Source organism: Heliangelus exortis, chromosome 3, assembly GCF_036169615.1.
Source record: "Heliangelus exortis chromosome 3, bHelExo1.hap1, whole genome shotgun sequence".
NCBI lineage: Eukaryota > Metazoa > Chordata > Aves > Apodiformes > Trochilidae > Heliangelus > Heliangelus exortis.
The window spans coordinates 1,219,182-1,237,146 of NC_092424.1; the positions used below are offsets into that span (position 1 = coordinate 1,219,182).

At 46.5% G+C, this 17,965-nt stretch overlaps 1 protein-coding gene across 1 annotated transcript; it reads right to left on the reverse strand.

The window, feature by feature from the left end:
• Positions 1 to 1,298: 1,298 nt before the first annotated feature.
• Positions 1,299 to 16,361, reverse strand: SFT2D1 (SFT2 domain containing 1). Its single transcript, XM_071738823.1, has 8 exons — positions 16,192 to 16,361; positions 9,970 to 10,056; positions 9,175 to 9,257; positions 7,026 to 7,107; positions 6,379 to 6,414; positions 5,631 to 5,692; positions 3,786 to 3,815; positions 1,299 to 1,978 (listed from the first exon to the last, which is right to left on the reverse strand). The coding sequence occupies exons 1-8, from the start codon at positions 16,252 to 16,254 to the stop codon at positions 1,939 to 1,941; spliced, it is 483 nt and encodes a 160-aa protein (XP_071594924.1). The 5' UTR covers positions 16,255 to 16,361; the 3' UTR covers positions 1,299 to 1,938.
• Positions 16,362 to 17,965: the final 1,604 nt, after the last annotated feature.

Here is a 17,965-nt window from a genome sequence, read left to right on the forward strand (position 1 = left end):
ACAAGAGTGCTGTCAGGTACCCCAAGACCTCCAAGAGTGGACAAGAGTGCTGTCAGGCACCCCAAAACATCCAAGAGTGGCCAAGAGTTCTGTCAGGCACCCCAAAACATCCAAGAGTGAACAAGAGTGCTGTCAGGCACCCCAATACCTGGACCAGACTTGCACCTATGTGAAATTCCAAAATTTTGGAGGAGAAGAGCAGCCTTGGCAATGAAGCTTATTCCTGCTCCTTCTTCCCAGCATCAGTTCCTTCCACGACTGAGGCAATTCACACACTCAGTGCTGCTGCTTTGGGCTGTGGGCTGTTGAGTTTTGTTTCCTTTTGAGGAGGGAGGCATTAGTTTCCCACCTTCCCCAGACAGAGGCTAGTGGTAGCAGTCAGTCAACACGTATTCCCTATGAATCCAAGGTTACTACCACTGCAAAACCTTCTCCAAGAAGTCACAGCATATAATTTCTCCAGATTTTACTTCAAAGTACTGTTTTAATTAGGGTGTCAGGATTTTATCAGAGACTGAGCCCCTGCTGCAGAGTGAGGACTACCTGGTGCCCTCTGGCCAGCAGGAAGGGTTCCTCACTGCCTGCTTCCAGTTCATCAACACCTGAAGGTTGTGGCTTGATTGCCAGTTCCCTGCACTCATCCTTTAGCCAGCTTCCCCCAAAAATGATGCAGCACAGGCTGGAACTTAGCAGGAATGTCCTGCAGTTCATCTCTTCAGCCTGAACCCTCAATACTGAACACAGGGAGGGATTTTCCCCCCTTCCTGACACTGCAGCTCCCATCTTTCCAAATCCATTCCTTCTGCTCTGAGTAGATCAGCAGAAAAAAAGACACATCAAACCCAGCTGGGGTTTGGATCCCAGGTAACCAAGCACATCCAAGCCCTGCTAAAATCATAGAATCATAGAATTGGCTGGGTTGGAAGGGACCTCAGAGATCATCAAGTCCAACTCAAAAGAACCTCCTGTAAAATAAGAGTATCATCCTCTGAGCATTAAGGGTTTAACACTGCCCCTGAGTAACTGAGCTGCTCCTAGTTGCAAATAAACAGAAATGAGAACACCTTATTGAAGCAAGGCACAGTGTTAGGAGTGTGTCACTTTTTGAGTCAGAATGAGCCAGTTTGGCTAAACACTAACACAAAGAGGCTCTGAAGTCACTTCTGCAAGTCTCATGACCCAAGCTGGATACATTCATGTACATATCCCAGGTTTTTAGTACTGCTTCATAGTTGTTCAGGTGTAATGCTGAAACTTTCAACCCTCTCCAGCCAGTTGCTAATAAATAATGGTTTAGGCACCTTTAAACTGATTTATTTCACAAATCTCATGTATACATTAGTGATAGGTTCCTTTAGAAAAAGTATTTAAACATGAAATAAAAAAAATCATTTAAAATATAGCTTTTTAATAAAATCCAACAAGCCTTAAACAGACCTTTCACATAATCTCATCAAGCTTCTCCCATAAGGCACATTACAGTTCATTATAACTTACCAAATCTTTACAACATTTATAAAACTCTGCCTGTGGAAAAGCATCCAGGGAAGAACACACAAACAGAAATGGCACACAGCAAATCTGAGACAGAACTGTAAAAGAAATCTTTATGCATACAACCCAGATCTTAGTGGTTGCCTCCACTGAGGAGTAAACTGTTGTTGAATGCAAGGTAGCTTTAAGACTACTCTGCACAAAGTATTTTAACAAAAAAAGTAAATTAAAAAAAAGTTTTGGGGTAAACACAAAGAGTCCACCCCATTTATTTCTTAGATTGTTTCTAGTAAAAAAATTATTTAAACCCCCAAGTGGAAAAGGCAAGGAAAATACTAACTTGTTACTGGGTGTTTCATGAGTGGAAAAGTATAGTTTTCCAAGCAAAATTCACAGAGGAGTAAAAGTTGGCTTGTAAAATGTGCAGTGGTTCTTGTTGTTACTTCATGCTAGACAGGACGTGAAGCATTTAGTCACAGCATCCCTTTGAAAAGAGGCCAGAAGAAAGCCAGTTAAAAGCTCTGGTATTTTCTTTACATTCAGATCAACCAGTATGTGCTTAACATTACAAACCTTACATGAACTCCAGACAAAAATCCACAGCTTCTCCAAGGTGGGCTCTGAGCAGCCCTTGTTACACTGAGCTCAGCTCCAGCTCCAGCCCAGCCTGAGGCTCAGGGCTGCTCCCACACCTTTTACACTCCAGCACCTGCTAAAATGCAGATGTGGAGCTAAAAATGGTTCTGCAGCACCCCTGGAGGCTCAGCAAAGGGGACAAAAGCTGCCCAGCAGCTGTGGGGCTGAGGAGTGGGCCAACTCCTGACACTCCAAGCCACCTCTGAGTCAGACCCTCATGGTGCAGGGAAAAAAAACCCAAACCAGGCAGAAAGAAGAACTTAAAAAAGCCCAGAAAAGGAGGTCCCAGAAGTTGAGGATGGAGAGCTGGCTCAGCCAAAAGGTTTGGAAGATCTGAAGGGGTCTGTTTAACCAGCTATAAAAAAATCTGCTTTCTGTCTCTGCCACTTAGAGCCCTCACTTCAGTTTCCTTTAGTTTTCATTTTCTCAAAAGTGTAGCAACTTGTTAAGGAGTGGAGTTTGTATTATGTAATTAGTCAGTATGAAAAAAAAGGAAGGAAAAAACCTATCCTGACTCCTTCCAGTCACTGTATGTATGGTTTGGCTGTTGTTTTGGGTTTGTGGGGTTTTTTGCCATGCCAGCAGAAAAGGCACCATTAATTGGGAACAACCCAAACAAACCATGAGCAAGTACATTGTTCAGGGTGAACCATTAACAGAGTTAAATCAAGTAGTGGCAGTTTTGTTGAAATCAAGATAAATGTACACTTTAGAGAGATTACAAAATACTGGTCACTGGCACTGAACGTGGCTTAGTTTGAGATGTCAGAAATAGCAAGATGACAATTTGCAGCCTGAGTTAAAGCATTTAATCCACTGTAATTATCAACTCCTACCTTAACAAAAATAATATATGTGCACACAGCTTAACCCCCCCCAGATCAAATCTGAAATTTTGAAAAAAAAAAATAAATCCATAGTACAGAGATTCTGGCAAAGTCACAAACACTCCAGGAAGACATCAGAGGAAAGGGACAGACAATACTTTGTGGGTTTTTCTTTTCCTCATCCTCACTACAAAAAACCTCATTAAGCAATCCACAGACATGCAAGCACTTTAATTAAATAAAAAAAAAAAAAAGGAAAGAAAGGCCAAACTGCATTTGAAATGAAAAACTATAGAAAAAATAGATTCTTCAGTTTGTTTACTTGCATGTGGTTTTCACCATGTGTTTGCCTGGGTTTTGTTCCCTTTTTGTACACAAAGTGAAGTGAAAGAGAGAAGCTTGCAAAAATGACAGCACTGCCTTTGCCTCTCCTAAAAATGATGGAGGAATCCAGGAGCAGACTCAGCAGCTGAAACTATGCTTGTTTGTTTGCTTTAAACCAAGAGCTCAGATCCCCAAGGTACCTTTCATGTGAGCCACTGGAAAAGTCACTACTGCACCAATGCAGTTTTAAACCCCCAGAGAATTTAAACAAAAACTCAGTTGCTTTTCAGTGATGAAAACTAGAATGAAATTTAACAAAGAATTACTGTGCACTTTACTTGTATTTAAAGCTTACAAGCAGCATTACTTTGGGTTCAGCTATGCCATTTTCTAAAAATTAAGGGAAAAGGAGGAGGTAATGTTTTTTCAGATGTTGAACTTAAGGACTCCCTAGCATAAAGACAACTGACTTTTGTTAAGGAGGGAATAATTATGCAGACTCACCTTGCAAAAGGAATATATGACAGACTATACCTGAAAAAGAGGAAAAAAAGTACATTTAACATGTTCATGTCTCTCCTAGAACCCAGTTACTTTAGCCCAGCATTAATAAAAGCAACCTGTTGTCACAACACTTAAACAAGGTTACCTGCTCAGCATCATGTTCAGCTGGGAAAGGAAGAACTAAACATATTGCCAAGGGCTTCCTGCTTTACTTTTTCCTTAGTTTTCTTTTTTTTTTTTAATATAGCTTCTTAGCTCTATTGGACATAAACTTAAAGCAGCAGATTTGCTATCCCCAGTTTCAAAAGAATTTCTGGGAAACCCCTGTTCTTCCAGAGGACACCTTTCCCATTTGAAAAGACAATGGGCATTACCATGCAAACACACATCTGATTATTTATTTAGCTGGAAATGCAGGTGTATGCTGTGGTGTGATCAGTGTGCCCCACCTCTGACACTCAGACAGCTACTGCCATCTGAAACTTCCTTCTCCCAAGCCTCCAGGCTACATTTTGTCCTCATTCCTACCTGCTCAGGCTCAGGACACTTCCTACATGTGAAGCTGCCTGCTGTAAAGCTGTGGAATGCAGTAAGAACACTCCCTCCAGCTGCTGTCAGCAGCCCCCATCCTGACCAGATGGTTCTTTGCCCTCAGATCCAAGCTCAGGATGGACACTGGGCACTCAGGGCAAGGTCACCTTGCATCACCTCAGAATCAGCCCCAAGTAATTCACCTGGGACAAGGAATCACAGAATCCTAGAATGGGCTGGGTTGGAAGGGACCTCAGAGCTCATCAAGTCCAACCCTTGATCCACTCCCCCCGTGGTTCCCAGCCCATGGCACTGAGTGCCACATCCAGGCTCTTTTGAAATATCTCCAGGGATGGAGAATCCACCCCTTCCCTGGGCAGCCCATTCCAATGCCTGAGCACCCTCTCTGCAAAGAATCCTTTCCTAATATCCAACCTAAACCTCCCCTGGCAGAGCTGAAGCTCTGCCAGGGGAGGTTTAGGTTGGATATTAGGAAGAAATTCTTTAGTCTGTGCCCTCTTATCCTACTGATATCTGCCTGACCCCCCCCTGGCTCCAACCTCCTTTCAGGGAGTTGGAGAGAGTGATGAGGTCTCCCCTGAGCCTCCTCTTCTCCAGCCTCAACACCCCCAGCTCCCTCAGCCCTTCCTCACAGGAATTCTGCTGGAAATTCTTTCTCATGTCCAACCTCCCCTGGCACAACTTGAGACTGTGCCCTTAAGACTGTGACCAAGCCTCTTCAGCTCTAAATCCATGGAGAAAGCAGTAACTTCCAAAACTTCTGCCAGGCATGGAAACCTTCACCTGACTGCTCACACGTTCCCAAACCCAGCCCTAGAGCACCCCTGGGTGGTGCTACACTAAATCCACCCTCTCATAGCCACCCAGGCTTCACCCAGTGCCACTGCAGATTCCTGGGGCAGGACACCCCCCTAATGTTATTATTTACCTTCTGCCACTTCCACACTGAATGCTGAGTTGGAACTCAAAAAAGAGGGAGACAGTGCAGAGCAGAGCATGTGAATGTTACTTTCACAACTGAGAAAAGGCATGAGGAGTTTTTGGTCTATATGTTCCTTTCCTAATGCCTCAAGTGAGTTCTCACATTGCAGAATACACATGTAAATTACCATTTTTCAAGACAACTGCATATGGATTTTTCTAAAGTTACACAGCCTGGCTTAGAAAGACAGATTGAGGCAAGCATTTGGGCATGCTCCTGATATGTGAAGCATGTATATATATATATACACACAGATTTATAATCATGTAGGAACAGGGAGAAGAAATGAAAATGAATTTTAGGACTCTTACCAGGTCATTGCCAAGAACTGCAATATGCAGAATAACACTGCAGCAAAACGCTTCTTGTCCCACTAAGGAAGAATAAAGCAAACATTACAAGTCAGTTCATTCTGCAGCACTTTACACTGTCAACAATCACATCAGCCAAACATTTAATTAACTGAGGATGTCTAAATCCCCTTCTCTTAATCTGCTACTCCTTTCCACTCTAACAACTTCCCACTGATTTTATTCACCAACCCCTTCTCTTGCTCTGAAACCCCTTAACAGCACTGATGCCACCACTGCCACTTCCCCTCATGACACTGTACTACCATGGAAGTTCCCTGTGTCCATGTATTTATTTCTCTGGAAAATAACTACCCCCAGTTTATCAATTCAGGTGCCTGAAGGCACTTGTTCTGTGTCTCTCCCTTTGTATCAATCAATCAGTTTAATATCCTGTACCCATGGCTTCCTGTACCCTACAAACTCTCTGACACAGGCACACAGCACTCAGATGAAGGTTTTTTTCACTTGCTTTTCTCATTTCTCATTCCAGAGGTCTGGAGGCTGAACCCAATGCTCCAGATTTTGTATTCTCCTCACCACCCCATGCAGCTGGAAGGGGGCATCTGCTTGGCAGCCAGCACTGCTCCCCCCCAGGGGCAGCTGAAACCACAGCCTCCTCTTCCCTCTCCACCTGAGCTGAAGGTTGATGCTGTCATGCAATTAATAAACCCCCCAAAAGCCACAGGGGGACAAAGATCTCACTTACCCAGAACACAGAACACAGAGTCAGTATCAGGCAAAGCTGTGAGGAGATGGGAGACAGAAAAACCCCAACCCAGTGAATACTCAGATGCACAACAAAGTGAATCTTGTCACGTTTTCAGTGGATAAGAAGTGTCACAATCTGCTGAACTCCATGTGAAGTGCTGCTTTCCCAGGCACAGTGTGATGTGCTCCATGGCCAGAAGGCCTGGGACAAGTCTTGGACCCTACAGGAGCTCTCACAGTAGAGAAGTGTGAAACTGAACATGAGGCACCCCAGATTTGGGGGAGAAAAATTAATTGGTGACCACTGACTTCACAGCAGCTGAAAGGCCTCTTTCCTGGTTCTTCAGTAAATTGTTTTAGAAAAAAAATTAAAATAATCAACCTAATATTGGCATTGAATAAGAAATATTCACTAAAGAACATTTTACTCCAAATGATTGATGTAAAAAATCATAAGTAACAGAAACACAAGCTCATAGAAAGGAGTTAGATAATATTTATGACATACAGAGGTAATCAGCTTGGCTCACTATTTGGTACAGAGAGCTGGACTGAGAAATAACCTTCCTTTAGTAAAGCCTCAGATTTAGCTTTGAGGCTAGAGGAAAACTTTTTAGCAAAAGGAAGCAAAGTCAGTATATTTACCAACATCACAACTGTAGCTATCAATCTCTTTGGGTCAAACATTGATTTCAGTTGCTTCACTGGCCCCACCAGGAAACATGTGCTATTAGGAGGGAAAAAACAAAAAAAAAAAATGATGAAGCACTTCCAAATAAACCTTTGCAAAAGACAATAGGTAATTAAAGAGCTTTCCAACAGTGAGATGAGTGCACAGGCTTTCCAAAAGGCATTTCAGTGTGGAGCACCAGAGACCTGCTGGGCCAAAAGAGGGCAACTGGGCTGGTGAAGGGACTGGAGCACAGATCCTATGAGGAGAGGCTGAGGGAGCTGGGGGTGTTGAGGCTGGAGAAGAGGAGGCTCAGGGGAGACCTCATCACTCTCTACAACTCCCTGAAAGGAGGTTGGAGCTGGGGGGGGTTGGGCTGATCAGTGGATCAAGGGTTGGAGTTGGTAATCCCAGAGCTCCTTTCCAACCCAAATGATTCTGGGATTCTACTCTATGATCCAACACAACAACCCCATGGGGAGCTCCAGGCTGGGCACAGAGTGGCAGAAAGGGAGCTGGGAGTCTGGATTGCCAGGAAGGTGACCATGAGCCAGCAGTGTGCCCAGGTGGCCAAGAAGGCCAATGGCATCCTGGGCTGGCTCAGGAACAGCGTGGCCAGCAGGTCCAGGGAAGGGATTCTGCCCCTGTGCTCAGCCCTGGGGAGGCCACAGCTTGAGTCCTGTGTCCAGTTCTGGGCCCCTCAGCTCAGGAAGGAGATTGAGGTGCTGGAGCAGGTCCAGAGAAGAGCAAGGAGGCTGGGAAGGGATCCAGCACAAGTCCTGTGAGGAAGGGCTGAGGGAGCTGGGGGTGTTGAGGCTGGAGAAGAGGAGGCTCAGGGGAGACCTCATCACTCTCTCCAACTCCCTGAAAGGAGGTTGGAGCCAGGGGGGGGTCAGGCAGATATCAGTAGGATAAGAGGGCACAGACTAAAGAATTTTTTTCCTAATATCCAACCTAAACCTCCCCTGGCAGAGCTGAAGCTGAAGCTTCAGCTCTGCCAGGGGAGGTTTAGGTTGGATATTAGGAAAGGATTCTTTGGAGAGAGGGTGCTCAGCCATTGGAATGGGCTGCCCAGGGAAGGGGTGGATTCTCCATCCCTGGAGATATTTCCAAAGAGCCTGGATGTGGCACTCAGTGCCATGGGCTGGGAACCACGGGGGGAGTGGATCAAGGGTTGGACTTGATGAGCTCTGAGGTCCCTTCCAACCCAGCCCATTCTAGGATTCTGTGATTCTATGAAAAGGCCAAATGCTCTATGAATTTAGTCCTGGAAACAGCCTTTGGATTGAGTCATCCTTGGTCAGTAAATTCTTTCCAAAACATTACCACGAGCAGCAGAGGGCTGCCAAGTTGAAGTCCAGGGAATGTCATGCTGAGGCTGTTCTAAAGGACTGCCTTGCCCAGTCAGGAGCAGGCTCCATGGGTTCTGAGTCCCATGCTTTGACTCTGCTGAGACAGCAAGAGGAGGAGGGCAAACAGAACCTGGATGTATGGCACTGACACCAAGGTGTTCCTGACACAGCTCTCAGAGAGTGAAAGAAAAGTCTGAGATCCTCTGAGGTCCCTTCTGCAAACGTTTGAAGGCTGACTGCCCCAGGGAAGGCTGCAAGGCAGGAAGCAGAGAGTTCAAAACTGCACTGGGAATGACTTTTAGATTCTGCCTGGCCTCAGAGTCAAAACAAGGATTTCCTGAGCCTCTTTTTATAAAGCATTTTCCTAGAGACAGGAAGATCTGGCTGTTAAAAGCAGAAAGTTCCTTCCAGTAACAAAGCATCCACACAGCAGGCAGACTCCCAGGTTTGCCCCTGAAACTGAGGCACCTCTGTGCCTGAGAAAAGGGCTTAAAAAGCACAAAATATTCACTGTTATTTATACTTCAGAGAGCAGTTATGATGTGTCCACAGAACAATCACTTCAGATGTCCCAGTGGAGCAGTAACACATGAATAATAACTGATATTCACTAATTCTGACAAATCTTCACATTCCAAGGCAGTTGGTATCAGCATTTCAGTAGGAAACACTGCTGTTGACACACAAGTGAACCAGGCAACCTTTTAGAGCAAAAAGAAATGCAGATGAAAAGGAGGGGAGTTTTCTAATGACCATAATTAAGAAATCATACCTGGCTAATGCAACAATATTTCCCAGGGTGTAAAACACTGCAAAAAGTTTGATCCCCTGTGGGAGCCACAGCAATGCTGTTCCCTATAAAAGACAGGTTATTGCAATTAGTTAATTCAATTTATTTAGATTTTACAGCCTATCAATCTATTTGCAGGCTGTCATTACAACACACACCAGCAGAGCACACTGTTCTCAGCTCTGCAGTAGTCAATATTCAGCATACTTCTGTTGCCACCTCCTGGCAAAATAATGTACTGGTTTATTATTATTTTACAATAATTATACAGCTATATAAAATATAATTATTATATAATAAACATTATATAATGTTTATAATGTTTGTAACATTTGTACCATTGACATTCTATTTATAACAGTTTCAGCTTTGTTATGATGCCCTGCTTACCCATCATACACCTCTGCACACAGAGGGAAAAAAGTCACAAAGCGACACTAACTTTTCAACTTCCTCCCCCCCTTTTATTGGAGGGAGTTAAAATAAATGAATAACAGCAAAAGCTCTTTCTTAACACACCACTCAGAAATCTACATTAAAACTACAGTGTATTCTGCCATAAGAAATCTCATTATGCTGCAATTAAAGTGCTCTGTGCTGTGAACAGAAGATGGTCAAAATTATAAATAAGAGACCAGCAGCCCCCACATACTCATTACACACTTCATGTCCTGTTAGTACCAAATTTAGCATGCAGAACCACACCTAAAGTATGAATACAGACCAGGTTCTGCTGGAGAACAGGGATAAAGCACTGAAAAAGAAAGCTTTACTTACAAGGATAGAACACACAACACCAGCAACAAAACATATGGCAAACCACTTGACTCGGGTACCAAAGCTGAGTGTTGAGGCATCCAGGACCTGAACAGGAGGGGAGTGAAAAACAAACAAAAATCAGTATTACAAACCCAGGTTTGATCAATCTAAAGGAATTTTTTTTTCCTTACCACTGAAGTGCTTAATTTTCAACAAAATAATTTTTAGACAGAAACAATGCTTTCAGTTTGTTTAAGAATTTCAGTTTAAGACATGATGGGAGCAATCTGGAAACCTCTTTCCAGAGCAAACACACAAAAAGGACAAAACCTGTGGAGGTGTCTCCAGGCACCCAGCAAGGCCACTCCACTCTCATACAGACTTTTTTTTTTCACCACATCATTAGAATGGAAAATTCCCAGAGGTGTCCCCAAGCAGAAGAAGGAATGGCCTGCAGCTGACCATACCTGGCTGGCCAGCACTGCCCTTGCCTGCTACCAGACAGAATTAATTAATTGCACATAATTAATTGCCAGTGCCCAGCGCAGTTTCTGCTCCTGGGGGGCAGAGGGTGTGTGCTGATGAGCACAAGTGGGATCACCAGGCAGGCAGCTGGATGAAAGGCAGCATCCCACTTCCCTGGGACTCCCTGGAGGAGCTGAGCCAGCTGGGAAGAGCCAGAGTGCTCCTTCTGTTCTGATGCCCCAGCAGCTCAGCACCAGGGCAGGAGAGCAGGAGGGTTGTGAGAGGCAGGAGCAGAGCTGGCAGAACAGCAGCACAAGAGCTGGGCTCCTCACCTCATCTGCTCCTCCCATGCTCTGAGAACCAGCTACTGGAGCTCACTCCAGGACACAGAAATTCAAGATATTTTCTACTCTCACCTGGTTTGCTGGGGAAGTGCTGCAGCTTCCATGCAGTGACCACAACAAGCTAACTTCCCCCTGTTCAGATGACACAAGCCACCTTGCCCTTCTTATCTATTCTACAGGTATTTTCTATCCAATCCTGGTAACCAAGTACACAAGTTATGGCTTCCCTACCCCATGAGTTTGATGTTTTCCCAGAGAAATTTCTCTTTTCAGGCAGCAGTAATGGAATGAATGACATTTGGTTACTGCTTAGAATGTCTTCACAGCTTCACAAATGAAGAATCCACAGAGTTTAACAAGAAGGGGCCCCAAACATCCACACACTGATGTGCTCTGCTGAGTGGCTGACCAGAAGTCACCAAAGAACAACTGGACTACTTCCTCCTTACACAGAAATGACCAACCTTACTGAATCAAACCAAGGACTTTGAATGTTTACTTCAGAAAGGGGATCAGAATACTAAAAATAATCACTTTGTCTTGGGTGGTGTCTGAAAAGACCCAGAGCTGGGGTACTGGTCTGAACTTTCTTCCCCTCCTTGCAGTGTTCAGCAGTTAAGACACAACTTCCCAAAGGTCAGAACTTACCTTGTTAGGTCCAACTCTTTATCCTTAGGTAGGCATTAAAGTAATAGACAAAAACAGTAACTGAAAGGTGGGTTAGTATTTGAAATTCTGTTTGGTAAGGCATATTTTGAGTGCCTATTGAGGCAAGAGGTGCCTGAAGAGCTGGCAGGACCCAAAGGAATTACCCCTTTGAGCCCTGCTCACAATTCCAGCTCTGCATGCAGCTAACCACAGGGTACTCATGTTGGTAACAAGAGAAAACACCGATTTTCCCTTTCCTTTGCTGAGAAATGAAGTGTGGCTGAGGCAGTGCTGTCAGCACATCCCACCCCCACATCTCAGATTGCTCAGAAAACAGTGCAAGTGTGAAGGGAAATTGCTTCTTCAGGTCTAGCAGGCACTGCTGCTGCTCTGCTTCCAGTCTGAGTATCTCACAGTGCTCCTGAGACAGCTGCCAGGACATTTCATTTGTCAGATCAATGTGAAAATAGCTTTTTCTTCATCTAAATCCCTAACAGCTATTTGGGGGAAGAAATAGCTACACCATCAATAAGAGAACCACACAAAGGCTGGGGGGGGGGGGGGGAATGCTGCAAGACTTAAAACAGGATTTTAAAACACTTTGTGGGTTTAATTCTTAAAACCTTAGATTGACAATACATGCACAGGAACTGCAGGGAGAGAAACTGTGGCATGAAGGCTGCCAGAGCACCCCCTCTAATAATGAAACTAAACAAGTTCATGGGCACTAAAAAACATGTTGATCCTCCAGCCACTCCTGATGCCAACACCATCCAGGTTCTCATGCTGAACCCGGGTAATGCAACGTCTGAAATCCTGAAATCCTGTACTTCCTTAGCCCCCTGACACCTTTTCAGGTTTCCTGAAAGCAGTGGAACTGGTGGCAGCTTTCTGGGATGTCAGCCTCACCCCTGGAGCCCAGCACCTTGCTGCAGAAGCTGAGCAACAGGTACCTGGCTTCACTTTCCCAAGGCACAGAGCTCAGGTGGTGTGAAATGTCAGGTCACAAGGTGTGAAAGGTGAGGAGCTGGCAGGGTGCCACCTCTGCTCCCCCGTGTGCAGGAGCAGGAATTTTTATGAGGGGGGATGTGACACACCCTGAAGCAGCAGCTCAGTTCTCACACCTACACTTGGGGACTATTAACCAGAAGGCTAAGAAAAACTCTGAGCTGCCTGTGCAACAAAAGCAGGAAACAAGGTAAGGGTGATTAGGGCTTTTTTTTTTTATTGTTTGCCATAAGCTGTGCAGCTAATCCCAGGTTTCAGACAAAGAGCTGGCCTTACACTCCAGGGTATTTGCATTGCCAGAAGCTTTTATTTATAAGACTGAAAAAAATGTCATGCTAATTCCCCATCTGGGGAAAGTTTCACAGGGAGACCTGTGCAGTGGGAGCTCTGGTAAAACATCCACTGCTTGTCAGCTTGTTTTGAGGCAATAAAAATGAAAAAAAAAAAATAAAAATCAACATACAGAGACCCTTTATTTTCCACAGCTAAGCTTTAACACCAAAATCCTGGGCAAACAGCACAGATTGTTATATACAGGATATCCCCCAAAATATTACATCAACAAAAACAACCAAAGCATCCAGAAATCAAGAGGAAACCCCAAGTGGGAAGCAGAATCTGAAAGCAGACTTCCTGAAAGGTAAGGACCAGCCCTGCAGCAGTCTGATGAGCACAGGAGCTGCAAGCACCAGGTAACAGTGTCTGCACTGAGCAGCTGCCTCTGCACACCCAATAAATCCTGTCAGTGACAGCCTGCAGGGCTGAGCTGCACCAAAACCCTTCCCTGTGCTTTCAACACAGACCCAGGCTCCCCCTTTACATCCATTATAAATTTTTTCCATGTGGGGAAAAAGAAAAAAAGCAGCACCTTCTTTTAGAGGTTTTAAGAAAGATTCTGTAAGTTAACAACTGCATCTTTTCTTGACAGTAAATTTAAGAATATTCAAGTCGTGGGGAAAACTCAGTTTCAAAGAAGCACTGAGTTTATTTGTGGGACTGAGGTCCTAAGCAGTATTTAAAAAATATTTAGAGATATATTTTGTCTCCAATATTCCAGAGTAAAATTAAATAAATTTGAACACCTGATCTATCTCTTCTTGCTTAGATCTTGTTGGATGCTTTAACCAGTGGCCAATCAAAAGCTGTCATGCAGCTGCATTCAGAAAACAAGCCAGTGAGCCCAGCAGACTGATTTTATATTGATTTTATGTCAGCTTTGGTGGTGATAAAACTACACAGCATGATGCTGCCCTGCCATCACTACACTGGAGAGTTACTGACTACAGCACTGACTACACTGGAAAGTTAAAATGCAGCATTATGATTTTTTTTTTTAAATAAACTCCATTAATCCCTTTTTATATTTAGGATAATTGATCTAATTTCAGCCAGAAGCAACTGGCATCTGGAGAGTTTAGAGGAAGACTTCACTGACTGGTCACACACTTGTCTCCCTGTACACTCCTTTATCTCTGATCCTAAACCACATGCTGGCTGTTGCACCATCCCAAAGACAGGGCCATTGTTTTTAGCCAGGCACATGACTCAGGCTCAGAAAGGTCACCTAGAGAAAAGCTGATGATTTTACACACAAAACACACCCACCTTCTCTTCTTTTCTTTCACAACCTCACCTCTGGGCTGCACGTTCTTTTTTTGCTCTGTTTCACACACTAAAAACACCACTCAGGGGTAAAGCCAGAGCCTGAGTGAAGGTCCCATCTGGGTCTCCTCAGGGAAAAGAAGCTTCATTCCCAGTGCCCTGGAAATCCAGAGCTGCCTGGGGAGCAGCAGACAACAGAGGCTCTGCCCAGCCTGAGCACTCCAGTATTTAGTTATTAATTAGTAGGAGTATTTCTTTTAAAAAGACCCTCTGGTTCAGCTCAGCATGAAGTTCCCTTGCACCACCCCAAAGGAGCATCTCCAGGTTTTCTTTTATCATGTACTGGACAGACTGGAAGTAGGGGCAGATTTTTTCCTACTCCAGGTCCTCTAATGCCACAACTGCCTGCAGTGACCAAATCACACACAGCCTAGTTAAAAAAAAGCACTAAAAAAAAGCATTAAATAATACAGCATTAAAAAAAAAATAAATGACACATTCTTAGCTCAGTTCCCTCCTTCTCAGGATATGCAAATTATTAAACACAGTTGACTGCTGCCTTCAAACATCCCAGTATCAAGAAGAACTCGATGTTACTACCCCCTGCCTCAGGAGAAATGTGCCTGGGGGTGGTGGGTTAATGAATTCTCTTGGAATTGGAGGATGACTAACAGAAACGTTAAGTATTCCTTTGATAATCCTGAGGTAAGGTCAGGAGGTGAAGCCTCCCTCCAAAATGCTTCTGCTGTGAGAGGGCAGAGATGCTTCACTGCTTCCAGGTGTGGGTACAGTTTTGCTGCTTTACTCTGGCAAAAAAGAAACCCCAAAAAAGCCTTGAAGAGCAGCGGCAGCTGAGATGAGAAGCAGAAGACAAGTGAAGCAGATCAGCTGGGAGCTGCTGAACTAACACCATGCAGAGCCAGCAAACCCCCCGAGGCTGTGCTGGTTCTGCAAGGTTTATCAGCTGGAGCTCAGCTCCAGGCTCCAGCTGCCACCACCCTGGAGCATCAAGATAACCCATGATGTGGGGGTTTGATCTGCTGTCACAACAATTAAAGAAGGAGCTGATGCTATAAATGGTTCTTTATAAGAACATCCAGCTCTGTGTCATCCGAGAAGGCTCACAAACGTTTGGTGTTCTAACTCAGGCACAAAAAAAAAAACAACCCCAAACCAGAAGTGATGGGGAGGAAGGCAGCGGGGAGGAGACAGAAAAACGAAATTGCACTGAGGAATATGGAGCAACCAAAAAGGAGCCTCAGCAATGCATGACCAAAACCTTTCTGTCTGGAGAAAGTAAAAGCTTCTGTGAACCTAGGGGCCTCAGGAAATGGAGACAGAATTCCAGAGGAGGAGCTATTATCTGACTGACCAGGTCCTGAGGCCGTGCAGGGCAGACACCCCCCATGGAGACCCCCTGACCTCCAAACAGCACATGAACAAATCAAACCAACCCCCCCAGAGCCTCCGCCACACCACAGGAGCTGCTTCACACCCCCCAGATCCCCCAAACCTCTCACTCCCCAGCAGGGCCCAGAGCCCATAAACCTCCTCCTTGAGGGCACACAGCAACCCCCCAGTCCTGCTGGATGGGGGGCTGGGGAGGTGAGAGGGGTGAGAGGGGGGTGTGAGGGGTGTGTGAGAGGAGGGTCTGAGAGGGGGGTGTGAGAGGGGTGTGTGTGTGAGGGGTGTGTGAGAGGGGTGTGTGTGTGAGGGGTGTGTGAGAGGGGTGTGTGTGTGAGGGGTGTGTGAGGGGTGTGTGAGAGGGGTGTGTGTGTGAGGGGTGTGTGAGAGGGGTGTGTGTGTGAGGGGTGTGTGAGGGGTGTGTGAGGGATGTGTGAGGTGTGTGTGAGGGGTGTGTGTGTCTGTGTGTGTGAGGGGTGTCTGTATGAGTGTGAGGGGTGTCTATGTCTGTGTGAGTGTGAGGGGTGTCAGTGTGTGTGTGAGGGGTGTCAGTGTGTGTGTGAGGGGTGTCTGTGTGTGTGAGGGGTGTCTGTGTGTGTGAGGGGTGTCTGTGTGTGTGTGTGTGTGTGTGTGAGTGTGAGGGGTGTCTGTGTGTGTGTCAGGGGTGTCTGTGTGTGTGTCAGGGGGGTGTGAGGAGACCCCCCCGCCGGGCTGCCCGTGAGCAGCGGGCAGAACGAATCCTCCCCCCCGGGGCAGGGCCGAGCGGTACCTGCGTTACCAATCCCTGCTCCTCGTCGTCCTGCCCGGTCAGCACCTTCCGCAGTTTCTCCATGCCGCCGCCGCCGTTCGGACCGGACCGGACCGGACCGGACCGGACCGGACCGGACCGAACCCTGAGGGAAGAGGCAAACGGGACCTCGCAGGGCCCCGGGCCCAACCGGAAGTGACGCGCCGGCAGGAAGCGCCCCCTAGCGGGGGTGGGCTGGACTGAGGGTGCGGGCCCGCGCATGCGCAGTGTGGCGGGAGCGGAGGTGGCTGAGGGTGAGGGGGACACGGGAGGAAATGGGAAATGTTATTTCTGAGGGAAAACCGGGACTCTGCAGCCCGGGCAATGTCCCTTCTGAGGGAAAACTGGGACTTTACAGCCCGGGAAAGGCTTAGGGAGCTGATTAACGCCTTATGTATCGAAAGGGTGGGAGCAGGGAGGGGGGGGCCGGGCTGTTCTGAGGAGTTCCCAGTGAGGGGCGGGAAGCTCCGTTGAAATATGAGGTAAAACGTCAATATTCTGAGGGTGACAAGGAACTGGAAGCGGCTGCCCAGGGAGCCCCCTTCTCTGGAAATGCTCCAGCCCCTCCTGGGTGCTGTCTGTGTGAGGTGATGATGGTGAGGGTTGGGGTGGGCGAGCTGGAGGGTCCTGTCCCACTCTGACCGTGCCCTGAAGGCTTTTCTGAGGGGGCCGGGGCTTCATGGCTCCGGAGGTACTCACAGGGACCATGAGCAGCCTGAGCTGGTTATAGAATCAGAATGGTTTGGGTTGAAAAGGACTTTAAAACTAGTTCCACCCCCCTGCCTGGGCAGGGACACCTCTCACAGCCCAGGGTGCTCCAAGCTCCATCCAACTTTCTTCTTCAGTGACAGAAACTTCTCCCCCTCCTCCTAGGTCTCTGCTGTGGGGAGCTGAGGCGCCCAAACCCCAACTGGATGAAGTTTGCTGGAGTGCTGGCAGGCACCTGGAGCTCCTCTGGAGATCTTTGGAGGAAAGGTAGGAGCCTTCCCTGACAGCAGAGGCCAGGAAGGAGCCAAGAGCCTGGTGAGCTGCTCCCCTGGTTCTGCAGCAGCTCCAGTTTGCTCAGCTCAGACACTCGTGGCTCCCTTCCCAAAATCTTTGAGCTTTGAGCCTGCTCCTGGCACCCCCTGGCTGGCAGCCACTGTTTGCCAGCCTGCAGTGTCCCTGGGGTTCCTGTCAGGCTGCTGCCCTTGTGCTCTGCTCCAGGTGACCTGTGACAGCAAGGTTTATTCACGTGGGCTCCCCGTGAGCACAGCAACTGCTGGGGCTTTGCAGTGACCCCAGGGGCAAGGAGACACAGCCTAGCCAAGCATGTAGGGCTCTTTCTTTTTGTCACTATTATTTCCTTGTCATCACTATTTCCTTGTCACCACTATTTCCTTCCTTGTCACCACTATTTCTTTGTCACCACTATATTTCCCTGCCACCATTATTTCCTTGCCACCACTGTTTCCTTCCTTGTCACTATTTCCTTCCTTCTCACCACTATTTCCTTGTCACCATTTCTTGCCTTGTCCCTACTATATTTCCCTGTCACTACTATTTCCTTGTCACTACTATTTCCTTGTCACCACTGTTTCCCTGTCACCACTGTTTCCCTGTCACCACTGTTTCCTTGCCACCACTGTTTCCTTGCCACCACTGTTTCCTTCCTTCTCACCACTATTTCCTTGTCACCATTTCTTTCCTTGTCCCTACTATATTTCCCTGTCACTACTATTTCCCTGTCACCACTATTTCCTTGCCACCACCACAT